Source organism: Triturus cristatus, chromosome 11 (assembly GCF_964204655.1).
Source record: "Triturus cristatus chromosome 11, aTriCri1.1, whole genome shotgun sequence".
In the NCBI taxonomy this organism is placed as follows: Eukaryota; Metazoa; Chordata; class Amphibia; order Caudata; family Salamandridae; genus Triturus; species Triturus cristatus.
Genome location: NC_140594.1, coordinates 131,453,785 through 131,470,728, shown reverse-complemented (window position 1 = coordinate 131,470,728; position 16,944 = coordinate 131,453,785). Strand labels below are relative to the sequence as shown.

The following is a 16,944-nucleotide window of genomic DNA, read 5'->3' as shown; positions in this document are numbered from 1 at the left end:
CAGTGGGGGCACATGTGCGCGCTTCCTGCGCTGAATTGGCTGCTGCTCTGTCTCATCGCTGGAGTCCGCAGGGTCTGCAGGCTCCTCTCCCTCAGCGCTGTCTTCTTGTGGCATGGCGTGTGCTGTGGATGTAAAGGGGACTATATGAGTTTGTGTTACTGTCTGCATGTGGCACTCAATAAAGTTACAAATCTTTGACGGCTAATCTCTGACACATTTCTATTCAATGATCCCCAAAACACATATGTTGCATTTACTTGTGATGTTGTCATGGACACACAGTCAGACACAGTACTACGAGTACCATGATGCATTGCTGGGTGTGCTGTAAGACCTGGGCTGGATTGGCATGTTGGGAGTTAACTATGCGCATTTGGGGGAGTGTGCAAGGGATGGGGAGGAGTGCAGGGTGATTTGGCATGCATCTTACCTTGTCTGCTGGATGAGGGGTCGGAGCTGTCGATTGCAGCCACACCACCAACGCTCTCAGGCAGGAGGGTTGACTCCACAAGCTCCTCATGGGGGGTTGGCTGCTCTGCAGTGGATGGTCCTCCTCCAGTCTGACTGGCATCCTTGAGTCTGGCTGCCACCCTCTCCTTGGACCTCTGGCGCATATCATACCACCGCTTGCGCAGCTCCTCGATGGTGCGTGTGGTGACTCCAACAGCATTCACCTTGCTCTGTATTTCCAGCCAGATTTTCCTCTTCCTGGCCTCTGGGACTTTGAGTGCCTTCTTCCCAAACAGGAGCTCATGGCTGCAGACCATCTCCTCAATGAGGACCTCCTGCTCCTTTTCTGAAAACTTGTGTTTTCTCTTTCTTTTTTCTGCATCTTTGCCCTGCTGGTTTTGTTTGGGATCCATTGCTGGTTGCTGTCTCCAGGAAAGCCTCCTCACACTCCACAAGCAGCCTCTGGGTGTGGCTCAGGTGAGCAGGTGCAGGCAATCACTACAGTTTCCTGTTTGTGATGTCATCAGCCTGCACCAGGCTTGCAGATTCCCGTTTTTGCGATTTCTTATTTAGCGAATTTCGCTATTAAGAAATCGCAATACGGGATTCTGCGAATTATTTGCGAAATTTAAGGAATCGCAAATGATTAGCGATTAATTTTATACATCCCGTTTAGCGAATCTGATTTTGCGAATCGCAAATTCTCGCAATTTGAGATTCGCTAAAGGGGAGTTTGATACATATGCCCCTATATATCTTATTACATTTTTTGACGCTGTGCTTATGTATAAACAAATAAAAAGAGTTATTCTATAAAAAACAGTCAAAAGTCAAAAGTTCTTGCATAGGCGAAACCTATTGGCTTTTCCAGGGCTTTTTTTAAGGGATTGGAGTAAAAAAACAGTTGGTTTGTACAACAAGATATGTAGACACTGCTAATCTCACAGTAACTACCACCCAATTTCTCTACCACTACACATCATGTGATATTCAGCACATACTATAAACTATGGTATTTCTCTCAATAATCAAAGCTGTGACCATACAATTTTCCATGGGAAACACCAAATTTTAGCCCTGTTGATGCCAATGATAAGCTTAGAATACACAAGCATGACCTTAAACTGTGGATTTTACTGCCAAACAGGCGTGTTGAACATCTCTCAAATATCACAGACAAATTTTGCTGACTTTGAGTATGGTATGTGACATGCTTATTTAGCATTTATTTGATGGTTTGTATAGTGCGCACGTGCCTTCAGGATGCAGCTACCAATAACTTTAAAAAACTGTAGCTTGACAGCAGAGCATGTAAAACAAGCATAGCGCCTACGCAAGCTATTGGCTTCATCACTGAATTTAGGTCTCGCTGACCTAGCGCTGGAGCACGCATGCGCTCCTCACTCTGCGAGACATATTAGGGTAGAGAAGATTTCCGTAGTGGGCTTGCTGCTCCGCCCATCTTTATCATTGGCTAGTGTAATCATTTATGTTAAACGCTGGCTTCTGATTCAGGATCAGGGTTTTTTGTTACCGCCTTGCCTCCTTTTAGTTCTGCCCATCTGGATTTGATCTTTTACTGGCGGCATTACACAGTGGGCTTCATTAGTCAGGAGGCACTATGTTTTTTCAGTCCTGTGATCTCACCCGACCACCAGTTCCCCTCCTTCGCTGCTCGTCAGGCTTTGTTTCTAGCCACCCCCTGCACAAACGGTCGCAATTCGGGTGCTGTCTTAATTTTAAACTAGTACGCGGTCCGCCGCAATTCGGGTGCTGTCTTAATTTTCAACTCATATGCTTCCCAAGGCACCCGCACAGCACATTTCCCCCGCGATGTCTGTACCTTTAAATCGCCACTTCGTCTTGGACTTGTAGGCAAGTACCGGGTGACGCTTGTTCTCTCCTGCCTCCAATGGATGACCCGGGATACAGCTTTGATGTCGGTCTTAATTGCAGACAGGCCCCTGGTGGGTGCTGACTTCCTCCTCTGCACGAGTGCCCTGGGCCGCAGTGGTGATGCCGGTCTTAACTGGTTGATGGGCCACATTTCTGCTCGCCGTCTCATTAAGGTCCCAGGCCGCAGCAGTCACACCATCTTTACTCCCCACGGGCGGGCCCCTGGGGTGACGCTCACGAGCTCGAATTTCGCCTCTGGTCAGTGCTCTAGGCCCACAGCGGTAATTTCAACCTCCCACAGCCTTCCTTGACACGGTGACCTCCTGCCCAACTGTGTCCTCAAGCCTGATGCCCCAAGAGCACTCCCCTCAAGCTGTCCTGGGTTGCGGCGGCATCTGTTGATCTTCCCCTCTGGCCAAGGTACGTCCTCTCCTCTCAATGGCACTGGGAGTGGTTGCCTGCCGACTTAATAGGGGATTACATGCCCAGTTCCAGAGCAGTTTGCAACAAGGCGGCGGCACCAGTTGGTGTTCTTTTTATGGCCTGATTATAATGTTCCTCCATACTGGGGAAGCTTGATGCCCCCCCACACTTTGGGCGGGAGTTCTGAGGGCCTTTGGTACGCCCCTGCTTAATTGTTACAAGCAGATATCTGTAGCAGGCCCATAACCCGCTGAACTACTCACCTGATGACTTTCAGGTTACACAGGGATCTTTTAAGCAGCACTGAGAACCACTATGCTATATTTTGGGGATCTTTCACATATGATATTCAGGTTACATGCACTGTTATGTTGCACACACATTACGTTTCTAAGATATTTTATGATCATTCAAATCTGTACTCAATAGATTATCCGCAGATCTGTGAAAACGTTGCCTTGATGCACTAAACCATCTTACTGGAGCATAGATACACTATGCCTCCAGATATAGCTAGTAAGATTTGTGAGCGGTCAATATTTCTGAAGTGCTTAGCCAGAGGCAACATGGAGGTCACTTTTTCGACTCTTTACTAGATGAAGGGTTTTTTAGTAACTCAGGAAATGTGGCGCTCTGCTCTATAAACGTAAGTGTTATGCTCTGTAGTGTATGGTGCAACCAAGTAAGGGGCTAAGCCCTATAACCACTCGATTTAGTGTGGGAAATCCTACACTGTTACAGATACAACAAAGACCTGGGCACACATCAAAATAATTTTACATTAAGGTTGTGTCAACAAAGTTCAAGTGAATTATTAAACAAAGGTCAATTATCCTCGTAAGTAGAAAGATTCTTTGTCTTTATTTCAGTTTTCAATGGATCAAGAAGAGAACCAGCCAACACGTGTTTCGTCGCAATTGGAAATTAATTACGCGACTTCCTCAGGGCTGTATCCTGTATGATGAAAAAAATGACCTTGGTGATCGCTCCGCCAGTGAGAATTGCGACCCGGCTGGCCAATGTAAAGTCCTAAAATAATGGACTATTCTGTGAAAGATGCACCATGATAATGGTGATCCAGTCGTTATGTCTGCCGTGAGTCTTTCCAGGGTGAGGATACGGTCGTGTCTGCCAATTCGATCTAGAGCTTGTGCGCTGTCACTCCTCATGGCAGTGTCAAGTGTTCCGGATGTGGACCAGAATGAAAAAAGGCAATGTCAATAGCTCAAACTAGCGTAAATGTGAGACCTATTGCATTGCTGTGAAGCATGGTTGAATTTTTTTTTTAAAAACGCTATGGCGTGGCCAGTTTCATATTGTAATTTTTTAATTAGTGGATGGGGACAAGCAAGGAAAAAGAGGGTGGGGAACAAAACAACAGCAATGGGGGGATTGGTGCAATGGCGCAGTCAGCACTGACCGCGTCGACACTTTTTTTCGTTATGATGAGTGGTAACAACAAAGACAGTGGATAGAGAAAGGAGGGACTAGAAACAAATGGAGGGCGGGAGGGTGGACAAGCAACTTCATGGAGGACACAAGGGGGCAAGTTACAACACAGACAGCGGGAGGTGGCAAGCAGCAACACAGACAACTGGAGGGGGTAAGCAATATCACGGAGTTGGAAAGCAACAACGAGTGCAGGAGGTGGCAGGCAACATCATGAACAGCGGGAGGAGGGCGAAAGGAGGCAAGCTACAACACAGACTGTGGAGAGAGCAAGGGACAACACAGACAGTAGCAGGAAGGCTGGTGAGAAAGCATTTACATGTACAGCCAGTGGGGGCAAGCAGCAACATGGAAGGTGGGAGAGGGCAAGCAACAACACGGACATTGGGTGAGGTCCAACATCAACATGGACAGCGAGTAGAAGGGGCAATCAACAACACAGGCAGTGGGAGGGGGCAAGCAACAACACGGATAGTGGGAGATGGGCAGGAGGGGCAAGCAATAACACAAACAGTGGAAAGAGGGTGGTTGGGGTAAGCAACAACAAAGAGGGGGACAAAAGCACATGAGTGAGAGTGACATGAAGTGGGGCTTAAGGAGAGAAGCAAATGAGGGAAAACAGCCTGCAAACATATGCACTTTAGTAAAGTGCTTCAAAATATTTTTTAAAGTATCAAAAAAAGCACTAGCACTGGAAGGACACCAGTACTTGGGCCATGCCCCAAGGCAGGGCCCAACACAAGAGGAGGAAGTGAAGCCGGCACACACTGGCCAAATAGAAGCAAGGCAAATGAGAGTGATGATAAAGCCAACCCACGGTGAGCAAAGGGTGGACTCTAAGCCCACTGTAAGCTAACAGCATGCACCGTCTCAAGGGAGACCTAAAAAGAACTCGGAAGAGTGAGATAAAGAGGCAGGGGGTGTCTGGTGGTGGATTAAAGAAGCATGACATGGAATCAACACTACCCAGCGTTGGTGTAGAATCTTCAAGATGGCAGCAAAGCAAGAGTGCTTGAAAACTTCTATTCTCTTTCTTCACAGTCTGCGTCACGTCGAATCGGTTCCAAAGTGGCGACTTTTTGTAGGCAACTCAGTTGACAAAGGCACTGCTTTCAGTTACTTCTTCAGCATTCCAAAATAGCAGGTGACCAGATTTTGAAAATTAAAAACTGGGGCATTTCACAACATGGAAGTAGGACTACAAATTAGAATCCATTGAGGTAATTGAATGACCTAATGGGCAGTCCTTATCACTAAAGAGATTTTAACTGTACTTTCTGCACAGAGTATCATCTGTATTAACTAAAATGCTTCTTGTTGGGGAATGCAAAATCATTTTTTCCCTAGAACACATGAAAACTTGCCTTCCTCTGTGTTCTGTATGTTATCTCTAAAATCTTGGACATGTGTTAAATTTAATGAAATTGGCTGGGACTGATAGTGTACATCCAGGACTGTCCTCGCGTATCCATGAGGCCCGGTCACTCTATCCAAAAACGCATATTCACCCACCTACTCACTCAACCACCGCATTCACTCACTTACCCCTTCGTACAAATGTGCTAAGATCACAAACACGTCCATAAAATAAAAAGCTCTTATATAATATTTATTTGTTTAAAGGGGGAGAATGTTCCTAAATGCCCCCTTTTCAGGGCGTAGTGAAGAGTGGTATGTGATGGCTTTGGCCTGATGACCCCTCAAATTTGTCCCTTACAAAGGGGCATATTATCAAGACAGGCGATAAAATTATCACCGCTTTAGCGGCAGAAAACTGCTGCTAAAACGGCGATAATGGGCTTGATAATATGCTCTATGGAATTCCAATTGAAGCCCATGTTAGATGTGAAGGACATCTAATCTGAGCTTCAATTGGAATTCCATAGAGCATATTATCAAGCCAATTATCGCCGTTTTAGCAGCAGTTTTTTGCCGCTAAAGCGGCGATAATTTTATCGGCTGTCTTGATAATATGCCCCCAAGTTGCTGCTAAGCTTTCCGCGTGATTGTTCATTTATGTTTTTGGCAGGTTGCCCTATAGGGGCCATTATTACTATAAGATGCCAATTTATTTCCAAGACCCCCGAAACACTGATTAGGCCTTGGAGGTGGGCAAGCCAAAAAATAACCAGAGAGAGAGCCGAGCCAGTGTTCTGGCTTAGCTCTAAAAGCCCTTGAAACGAGCTCATTCCTGGAAATCTTTTCCATGTAAACCATGCAACAAACATCACTTGAAGTATGATAAAGTTTCTCCAAAATGTACAAAAAAGTGAATTTCTTTAACTTGTGGAAGCTTTGACATTAAAAAGTCACATTATAGGTTAGTTAATTGACAGGTAACGAAGAAAAAAAAGGGGGATTGGTGAAACAAAATGTTTGATCATACATTTTGGTGAAGCGGAGAAGCCAGGATGTAATCCTAAATTTTCTGGTTTCACATTAAACACATCAGTCACTAAATGGGTACCTACTTGTCTCTCCCTGTTTGCGTTAAATGCTAATGCTTTGATCTTAAGGTTGTCCAGGAGGGTAGAACTAGGGTGGCAGGCAGAAGCCCCATGAAAGCTCGGCTCGTTTTGGGCTCGATGAGCTGAGCCAGAGCCCCGCATCTTACTCGAGCCTGGCTCGAGCTTGAAGTGGCTCGCCCACCTTTAGAAGTTCCGCAGGCAGCTGCTCAGTACATGACTGTGACACACACAACCACATGTAACCCACCAGGAGCGAGTCCCTGTGGAGTGACCGCTCCACTGAAGGGAGACCCCCGGGCTGTGTACGGCGCAGTGACGGCCTCGTGTGACGTATCCCTCTTCTGGAAAGGCTCCAGGTGTCAGACCCTCCCCAAGGGCAGAGATGTTCCCACGTGATGAAGGCCGGACCCCCGTGCCTGTTGTTTACACCTCAGGGAGTGCGTACAGGACGGTGACGTGAAGAGTAGAAAATAGCACAAAAACAGGTTTATCGGCGCTGAACCGAAGGCCGTGTCAGGGAATAAATAGAGGGGTCCGAAGAGCTCCCTCATACAGCTCCTCACGCACCGTTACCATGAAGCTGCTTCTGGGCGCTCTTCTCCTGACAGGCACCCTCGCTCGGCTCCCGGCACCGAGGCCTCCCATCTCCACTCTGCCTCTCTTGGTCCTTCACTGCCCACCATTTGAAGGGTCCGCCCCCCCAATGGGGCGACCTCTGGGTGTACTAGCAGACTGCCATGTCCAAAGTTAGGCTGTCGTGTTCTGCGGCACGAGCCCCAGTCAGTGGTCGGAGGTGTGCACTGATCATAATGAGGGAGTCACCCGAGCTACCCAAGACATCTGTTACCTCCCGGGGGCGCACGACTTGCTCCCGTAGACCTTGCAAGCAAGGGGGAAGTAGCCAGAATATTCAAATACCCCCCACTTTGAACCACACCTCCAATGACACCGAGCGAGAGAGGAAAGTAAGCCCGGTCCTTCTTAGATTTGTTTGCTCCACCCGTGCATCCGCTCATCCCTCCATCCATCCTGCCGCTCTTCCAACAATCCATCCATCAGCCGTTCTCCTTTCATCCATCCTTACATTATTCTAACCAGCTACTGAAATTACATCCATCTATTCCCTTATTCATCACTCATTTTACCCATCCATCCATCTATCTTTTTACCTTTCCATCATCCATCCACCCATCCATCCAATCAATGACCATTCAATTCACACCAAGATCTGCCATCCTTTCACTCTTCTGTCCACCTTTCCATCCACTTATCCCTTTCTCTATCGATCCTTTCTTCCATCCTTGCACCAGCTGATCCTCTCCCCTTCTATCCATCCATTCATCCTTCCAACCATCCATCCTTGCGCTCACTCTTCATTTTTCCTTTTCAACCATTCCTTTCACTTTGCTATTTCCTTCCTTCTTTGCACCTTTCATTACATCCACCTTCCGCATTCTCCCGCTCGTCCTTTACAGTTTCTAACTCCCACAGTCCCACAATTCTTTCTTTTCTCATATTCAATTTTGCTCACATGCCTTTCTAAAACACTATTTTCTGCTCTCTTTGTAACTTTTTTCTGTTTGCAAGATTTATTTCCTCTCTTTTACTGAATGTGTCTCACATAGCAGCGTTCAGCCCCCAATTTTTAGCCCTGCCCTAGCTTTGTCTGCAGCCCTGCAGAGGCCACTCTAACACTTTTAGTAGTTACCCCCCACTTAAGCTGTCAAAGCGGGGGTTCACGACGCCACTGCTTGTAAGTTGCTTAAAGTAATGCTTTTTCTCACCAGAGAAGTGCAGTCTGCCCAGCCTGGTGATATCTTATGAAGCAGAGTCACAGAGCGCGCAGGGCCGGCTCATGGAGCAACTTCAGCCAGTGCTTAATTTGTGATTCAAAAAATGATTGTGGTGCCCAAATCTCTGCTCAGAAGCCCACGGCTGGTGCTTTTAAATGGCGGCGCATCAAAAACCAAGGCTGTGTAGCCTTAAACCCGCCTCATGCCTCTTCAATCCGTTACCACCACTCCTCCCTCTGTATCGAAGAAGTGCAGGCTCCTGCTTGAAGTGTTTTCCATCCTTCTCTTCCTTCTCCTTTCCCTTTTGCATGTTTTTCTCTCTCTCCTCTCATGAGTGCTGGTGGTCCCCGCTGGCAGCCACCGGCTCAACTTAAGCCCTGGATCCTCATTTACGAAAAATTGGCGTAAGGCGGCACCGTGTCTTTTTGCTGCGCTGCCCTGCGCCAGTTTGAAAGGGCAGGAATGCACCATATTTACGAGATACAGTACATTCCTGTCCTTTCTGCCGGCGCACAAAATGGTGCAAGGGTGTCTGCATTGTTGCACAATTGTTTTGTGCAGTAAAGTGTGCCTTCCTGCACAAAAACAAACATTGGAGAAATAAAGTTATTTCTCCTCGTTACGTCTCCCCAGGGGAGGCGTACAGTTTTGATGCGTTCCCAGGTTTACAGATCCTTGTAAATCTGGGAATGTGTCAAAACCCATTGGTGTTGCATGGGAAAACCCACGGGAAGGTCTTCTCGACATAGAGTAAGGCAAGACGGTGCATTATCTCAATATCTATGCGGCCACGCAAAGTCACTCAGGGTGTCTTTGCGTTGCATCATAGATATGATTGAGAGGCCTGCGCCACCGCAAGGTCATGATAAGTTACGCTTCAGCGGACCAGGCCTCTTGTAAATGAGGCCCTGAATCTCACCAGAGAGGTGCCCTTAGATCATAGCACAGTCTCACCGGGATGGTGAGCTCAGGGCTTAGCCCAGTTTCACCAGGGAAGGTATTTTATATCACAGCAGAACCTCAGCCTTTGGTTCATGTTACTCTCTCATCAGAGCGATGCTCTTAGCTCATTCCACATACTCACCACGGAGGTGCTCTTAACTCATAGCACAGCCTCACCAGGGGGTATTTAGACAGAATATCTGAATCTAAAACATAGCAAAACAAAATATAGTGTCAAGAATACCAAGGAAACAGATATCATGAAGGTAAGTTTCTATAGGTAAGCAACGTTTTACTATATATAACTCCACATATATATACCTTTACGATACATATATATCTTCAAGGTACATAGATGTAGAGGTAAAAATAGCACATTTATTCTTATATGTTTGCATTTACCTTCTCAATCTTTTGGTCCTCAATATTTTTGAGACAATATTATGTCTACACGATATTTCTGTATCTGATATTCTGAGAGTGATCCAATCAGAGAAATACTCTTAGCTCATAGCACAGCCTCAGCAAAGAGACCCTCATAGCTCATAGTACACCTCACCGGAGAGACGCTCGTAGCTCATAGTACACCTCACCTGAGAGACGCTCGTAGCTCATAGTACACCTCAACGGAGAAACGCTTGTAGCTCATAGTACACCTCACCGGAGAGACGCTCGTAGTTCATAGTACACCTCACCGGAGAGATGCTCGTAGCTCATAGTACACCTCACCGGAGAGACGCTCATAGCTCATAGTACACCTCACATGAGAGGCGCTCATAGTACACCTTACCGGAGAGACGCTCGTAGCTCATAGTACACTTCACATGAGAGACGCTCGTAGCTCATAGTACACCTCACCGGAGAGACGCTCGTAGCTCATAGTATACCTCACCGGAGAGACGCTCATAGCTCATAGTACACCTCACTGGGGAGACGCTCATAGCTCATAGTACACCTCACATGAGAGGCGCTCATAGTACACCTCACCGGAGAGACGCTCGTAGCTCATAGTACACTTCACATGAGAGACGCTCGTAGCTCATAGTACACCTCACCGGAGAGACGCTCGTAGCTCATAGTACACCTCACCGGAGAGACGCTCATAGCTCATAGTACACCTCACATGAGAGGCGCTCATAGTACACCTCACCGGAGAGACGTTCGTAGCTCATAGTACGCTTCACATGAGAGACGCTCGTAGCTCATAGTACACCTCACCGGAGAGACGCTCGTAGCTCATAGTACACCTCACCGGAGAGACGCTGTTCTGCTCGATTTTCCCGGCCTTCTTGTGAGGAAAAGATGATTGAATGTGACTTCAGTCTCTTACCATTCAAGTCTAAGGGTTAGAGTAGTGAATGGAGCCTATTTACTAGGCACTTCGACATGATTCTGTGTTCCTCCCCATAGATCAGGGCTTGCACACATAGCCTAGGGGATAGATTCGTTAGTATTAGGGATAACCTGTCCTGTAGTGAGGGTATTTCATGGAGCCGTGCTGAATTCAGGCCTGGTAGGCCTCAAACGGGAGAGACTCCATCTTTCTTTCTGCTCCGGCAGCTTGGGATGCTTCTAGGTCAAATGTAATGTTTTAGTTATGAGGTGTTATTCGCTTGGAGAGAACCGGATCAGGCCGGCCCTTATCGAAGGATTGTATTTTTCTTCATGCCGAAGACACTACATCAGGCCGGCCGGCTGGGAACGTGTCCTTGGTACGGGGAGGTACAAGAATTTGGTGGGCGGCAGGTTACGGGCCGGAACTTTCCATGAGGAAACGCACCTCTATATTAGTGAAAGTCTGAGGCAGTTACATGTTCAGTCCGTAGGCGGCATCTAGCCGTCAGCAGTAAAGCTACTACTTATTCCAGGGAAGACAGACGCCATTTTGAAGGCGGAGAAGAACCGAGAGACAGATATTCTCCTAGCAGAATAGCCAGAGAGGAGAGAGTAGCCGATAAGGAAGAGGTCCCAGTGACTCGGAGAAGGGTGAAGAGAACAGCGCATAGTGGTGCAGACATGTATCCGTGATTGCGGAGGTGTGACTTCCAGGCGGGCCGAGGCACAGACGAGAAGGGAACCTAGATGACCACTGAGTGCAGGCTACACACTACTAAGGTGATGTCGACCCTTTCTTATTAGAATGTACAACTTAATCTTTCACTTTTCTTTGTAGGTTATGTGTTATATTGTAATGTTATGTGATTGTGTATGTAATGAGTAATAAAGTACCCAGTTTGTAGTGAACCAACATGTGCTGCGTGTTCTTGTATGAGAGGGTAGCCTATTCTTCTAGTCAGCTGCGGCTACATGAACAGATGTTAACCCTGATCAGGTAAGTGGTAACTGAATAAGGGAAAGAGGAGCCCCTCGAACCGGAGAACAGGCTATGCTCGAACTGGCAGTCCTTGTGTGATCTGGTGAATAGTGAGACTGATTCCCTTTTTGTATGTTATGGTGATCATAGGATGAACTGTCGTATGAGACTGCCGTCTGGGTAGAGAGGTCTGGATTCGTATGGGATCGCGAGGCCGCCACTTGTGATACTGTCGTATGGGCAGAGAGGTCTGGATTCGTATGGGATCGCGAGGCCGTCACTTGTGATACTGTCGTATGGGCAGAGAGGTCTGGATTCGTATGGGATCGCGAGGCCGCCACTTGTGCTGAGACTGCCGTCTGGGTAGAGAGGTCTGGATTCGTATGGGATCGCGAGGCCGCCACTTGTGATACTGTCGTATGGGCAGAGAGGTCTGGATTCGTATGGGATCGCGAGGCCGCCGCTTGTGATACTGTCGTATGGGCAGAGAGGTCTGGATTCGTATGGGATCGCGAGGCCGCCGATTGTGCTGAGACTGCCGTCTGGGTAGAGAGGTCTGGATTCGTATGGGATCGCGAGGCCGCCACTTGTGATACTGTCGTATGGACAGAGAGGTCTGGATTCGTATGGGATCGCGAGGCCGCCGATTGTGCTGAGACTGCCGTCTGGGTAGAGAGGTCTGGATTCGTATGGGATCGCGAGGCCGCCACTTGTGCTGAGACTGCCGTCTGGGTAGAGAGGTCTGGATTCGTATGGGATCGCGAGGCCGCCACTTGTGCTGAGACTGCCGTCTGGGTAGAGAGGTCTGGATTCGTATGGGATCGCGAGGCCGCCACTTGTGCTGATACTGTCGTATGGGCAGAGAGGTCTGGATCCGTATGGGATCGCGAGGCCGCCGATTATAAGAGGTCTTGGTATGTATGAGTAGGAATTCCCTGTCCTTAGGTGGTAGATATATGTGGTTACCTATTGTAAATAGGCCCTAGGGAGGGGGAGGGGGTAACGTTCTGGCTGGGTTAGTGAGGCCCTGATGAGCGGGTTCTATCTGATCCGAAAACCCAAGCAGAACATTTGGCGTCACGAACCGTTTACGAAACCTGTGTGCGTTGTGGTTGTATCGTGTTTGCTTTCGGCGCGTGCGTGGTTTCGTTTGTATATTATTTGTATATAATTGTGTGTATAGTTTTTTTTTTCTTTCTCTTCTTCTTCTCTTTCTTTTTTCTTCTTCTTTCTTTTCCGAGATGTTTTCTAGAAAGTCGAAATCTACTTTTAAGTTGCCCGTTGATATTCCCGGCTGGGATTCAACGCCTTATGAAGCCTTAGCCCGTGAGTGGGCTGATTCTACTGGTTTGAGTGAGAATTAGAATTCTTTTTTGGAGTTGGCGGAGCCGGCTAATGTGATTACTTGTTTACAGAAGGCGCCGGTATCTAAGGGTGATGAGCTTCCCGTTTTGGGGCGCAGAGGTTGGATTGTTCTGTCTGCGTACAGGATCCTGCATGAGAGGTTGTTGAAGTTACAGAATTTGCATAAGGATGTGGAAGCGAACTTTGTTGAGATTCAGAATGCTCATACTTTGTTGCGGTGTCAAAATAAGTTGCTTGCTGACAAACTTGATACGTACCAAACTATTGCCGAGAGGGCGGCTGTGCGAGTTGCTTGTTATAAATACAAGAATCGGCGTGGTCGGGTTTCGACGCGTAAGGTGCGTCTGGTCGTGGCGAAAGCCGGACTGGATTGGAATCCTGATGAATGGGATGGTAATATCTGGAACTCGAGTGATTCTCCTTCCTCGGGTGAGGAGTCTGCCAGGCGCGAGTCCTCTCGCTCCGGCCGTGATTGTAAGTCGGCTTCTTGCGCCTCTGATGGTGCACCCCGTGATTGCGCTCGTCCTTCGAGTGGGGTCGATGCTTCTTACACTGATTGTTCCTCTACGTGTACTGGTCGAGCTCCTTGTGATGCTCGTCCCGCGGTCTCGGTGCATCCAGTTTTTCGGCGGAAGTTGCAGCAGGCTCCCGGTGCTCCGAATGGTATTGCTTTAGACTCTTTGGAGGATTTTACTCAACAAGAAATTAGTGATATTTTGCAGCGATTTCGGCAGCGAGCTGGTGAGACCTTACTCACATGGATGGTGCGCCTTTATGAACTGGGCGCTGCTGGCATTATGTTGGATGCTGGCGATTGTTTGAAATTTTGTTCCTTGAGTTCGGATTCTACTGTACAGGATCATTTTCGTAACTTTAATGTTGGTGGTCAAATTACTTTGCTTCAATTGGCGACTGAGGGTTGTAATCAAAAATATCCTACTGAGTCTGACTGGCCTGTGAATGACAAACCGTGGTATACTTTGCGCGATGCTGCACAACGTCTCAAAGAGGAGGTGATGAAAACGGCAATTTTTCTGAATACTGCTGACAGGTTGCTTGATGGTTTGTTGACATCTTCTGTGCGAAATCGTATTATTCGTTCTTCCCCTGTTGCTTATAAGCAGGTCATGATGACTTTATTGATTAATCAGACTGGTAACATATTATCTATGGTGCTGGAATCGGTACGCCAACTCGGTGAGTTGGGTGAGTGGTTTAAACCTGAACGGCAGTCCCGGCCTGACGCTCGTACTCCTGGTGACAATAAACTTACTAGACGTGATATGTTTTTTGGTCTTATGGCCGATGGTGTGCGGAAGGAGGATATTGACGGTGAGACTACTTCTCGTTTGTGGGAAATGTTTCGCAAACGTGGCTTGGATCGTAAGGAGTGTGCCCGGCGTGTTCGAACGACTGAGTGTGATCGTGGTTTTTCTGACGGTAGCGGTGATGACGACCGCCGTGGGCGCTCTGATCGTCGTGATGATCGACGTTATGTACGTGATTTGTCCCCTCGTCGTGAGAGAGACAGAGAGAGAGAGGGGGAAAGAGAAAGGGGGAGAGATGATTATGTTAACAGCAGACGTAGAGATGATAGGGATCAATCCCCTGAGTTGAGAAGGAGAGAGGATCGACACAGATTGGCCGATCGAAACCCGCAGTACAATGCAGAGGACAGGAATCCATTTCGTAATAGAGATGGATATGAACAGGAGGTATCGATACCTGGGAAACGTGAGAGTCTTTATCCTGATATATCCTGGTACACAGAACGCAGTAAAAATGACTAGGAAATAGGTCAAGCTCCAGTACACAGATGGGCTCACAGAGATAATAGACCCTATGTAGATATTGATATTTATTGGAGACATCGTAATGTCCAAAGGGCCCGAGCATTGGTAGATACAGGAGCGGAGGCCACTCTTATTCATGGAAAATCAAAGAAGTTTAAAGGTCAGCCTTTTACAATTACCGGATTAGGTGGAAAGGAAACTCCCGCAGTTCAAACTTTACTTGAAATAAGAAATGTTAGAATTCCTAGAAAAGAATACTCTGTATTAGTGGTGCCACTCTTAGAATTCATAATTGGAATTGATATTTTGAAAGGAATGACTTTGCACTTAGATGATGGATGTTACCAATTTGGAACTAAACATTATATATCGTCCAGGCCTGTACGGGTTGGTCGTTTAAGAATGCCCCCCATAAAAGTTCCCCAGGCGACAAAAGTGGTTCGTCAGAAGCAGTATCGTATTCCAGGTGGTCATGAAGAGATTAGTACCACTATTCAGGAGTTGGTGGATGCAGGAGTTATAACCCCAGTTACTTCTGCTTGGAATAATCCTGTTTGGCCTGTACGTAAGAGTGATAATTCTTGGCGCATGACTGTTGATTATCGAGAATTGAATAGACACACACCCTCTTTGACTGTTGCAGTACCGGATGTTATTACCCTAATTGAAAGAATCCAAAAACATCCAGGTACATGGTATGCGTCCATTGATATTGCTAATGCTTTCTTTTCGATTCCGATTGCCCCTGAGTGTCAGGAACAATTCAGTTTTACGTGGAACGGGCGTCAGATGACGTTTAGAAGTCTTCCCCAGGGCTATGTGCATAGTCCTACGATATGTCACCGGCTGGTGGCAGAGCATTTGGCTGAGGTACCGGTTCATCCGCAAATTCAGATATGTCACTATATTGATGATATTTTGATCCAAGGCGAAACACAAGAGGAAGTTCAGACCCAATTGGACAAAGTCATTGAGTGCCTGCGTGAGAAAGGTTGGGAAATCAACCCGATAAATTACAAGGTCCGTCCCAGGCTGTGAAATTTTTGGGTATTAATTGGCATGAGGGGCACCGAGAAGTGATCCCTCAGGTTAAACAGAAAATTCTTGATTTTGCAGTTCCGAGGAATAGGAAAGAAGCCCAAAGCTTCATTGGTTTGTTTGGTTTTTGGCGCCAGCATATTCTTCATTTGAGTCAAATATTGGCCCCTTTGTACCATGTCACTCGTAAAAAGAATGCATTTGAATGGGATAAACCACAGCAAGATGCGTTCAGTCTGGCAAAAGAAGCAATTCAGCATGCTCTGGATTTATGGCCTGTATGTGATGGTGATGTGGATTTGAATGTGTCTGTACAAGGTCTTTATGCGAATTGGAGTTTGTGGCAGAAACAAGGCAAGAGTAGAGTACCGTTAGGTTTCTGGACCAAAAAGTTACCTGATGCTGGTGAGCGTTATACACCTTTTGAGAAACAGTTACTTGCATGTTATTGGGCTCTGGTGGATACCGAGCAATTGACTTTGGGACATGATATAGTTTTGCGACCTGAAATTCCTATCATGCAGTGGGTTATGAGTTCGCCGAAAACTCACCGAATTGGACACGCTCAAGAGGCGAGTGTGATTAAATGGAAATGGTATATACAAGACAGGGCACATGTGGGACAAAAAGGAGTTGCATCTTTGCATGAGCAGGTGGCGTGGGCGCCATCGACTGAGACTGAGAGTGAATGTTCCGTACCTTTAGTACAGGAGTCTCCTGTTAAGTGGGGTAGACCTTTTGATGATTTGTCCGCAGAGGACAGAAACCATGTCTGGTTTACGGATGGTTCAGCAAGGTTCATAGGGACGAAACGGCATTGGAAGGCGGTGTCCTATAATCCGATCACACAAAAATTGCTGAGTACAACTGGTGAGGGTAAGAGCAGTCAATTTGCTGAACTCTATGCTGTTTATCAAGTTCTGAAACAAGAGTTACCTGGCACATGTCATATTTTCACCGATTCTTGGTCTACTGCCAATGGACTGGCAGTTTGGTTACCGACTTGGCATTCC

The 16,944-nt window shown here is 47.1% G+C and overlaps 1 protein-coding gene across 2 annotated transcripts in view; it reads left to right on the top strand.

Moving 5' to 3' along the window:
- Window positions 1-3,754: 3,754 nt before the first annotated feature.
- Window positions 3,755-16,944, top strand: part of LOC146783518 (phospholipase A2-like) — a 51,905-nt gene continuing 38,715 nt past the window's right edge. The window contains exon 1 of one of the 2 annotated variants that reach the window (XM_085633760.1): window positions 3,755-3,879. Coding sequence is in view for 1 of the 2 variants with exons in the window: in XM_085633759.1 (XP_085489885.1) it covers window positions 7,261-7,294 (34 nt within the window). In the remaining variant the exon portion in view is untranslated. Of the gene's footprint in view, window positions 3,880-7,142; window positions 7,295-16,944 lie in introns of those variants that run through there. The other variant, XM_085633759.1, reaches the window with a different exon arrangement.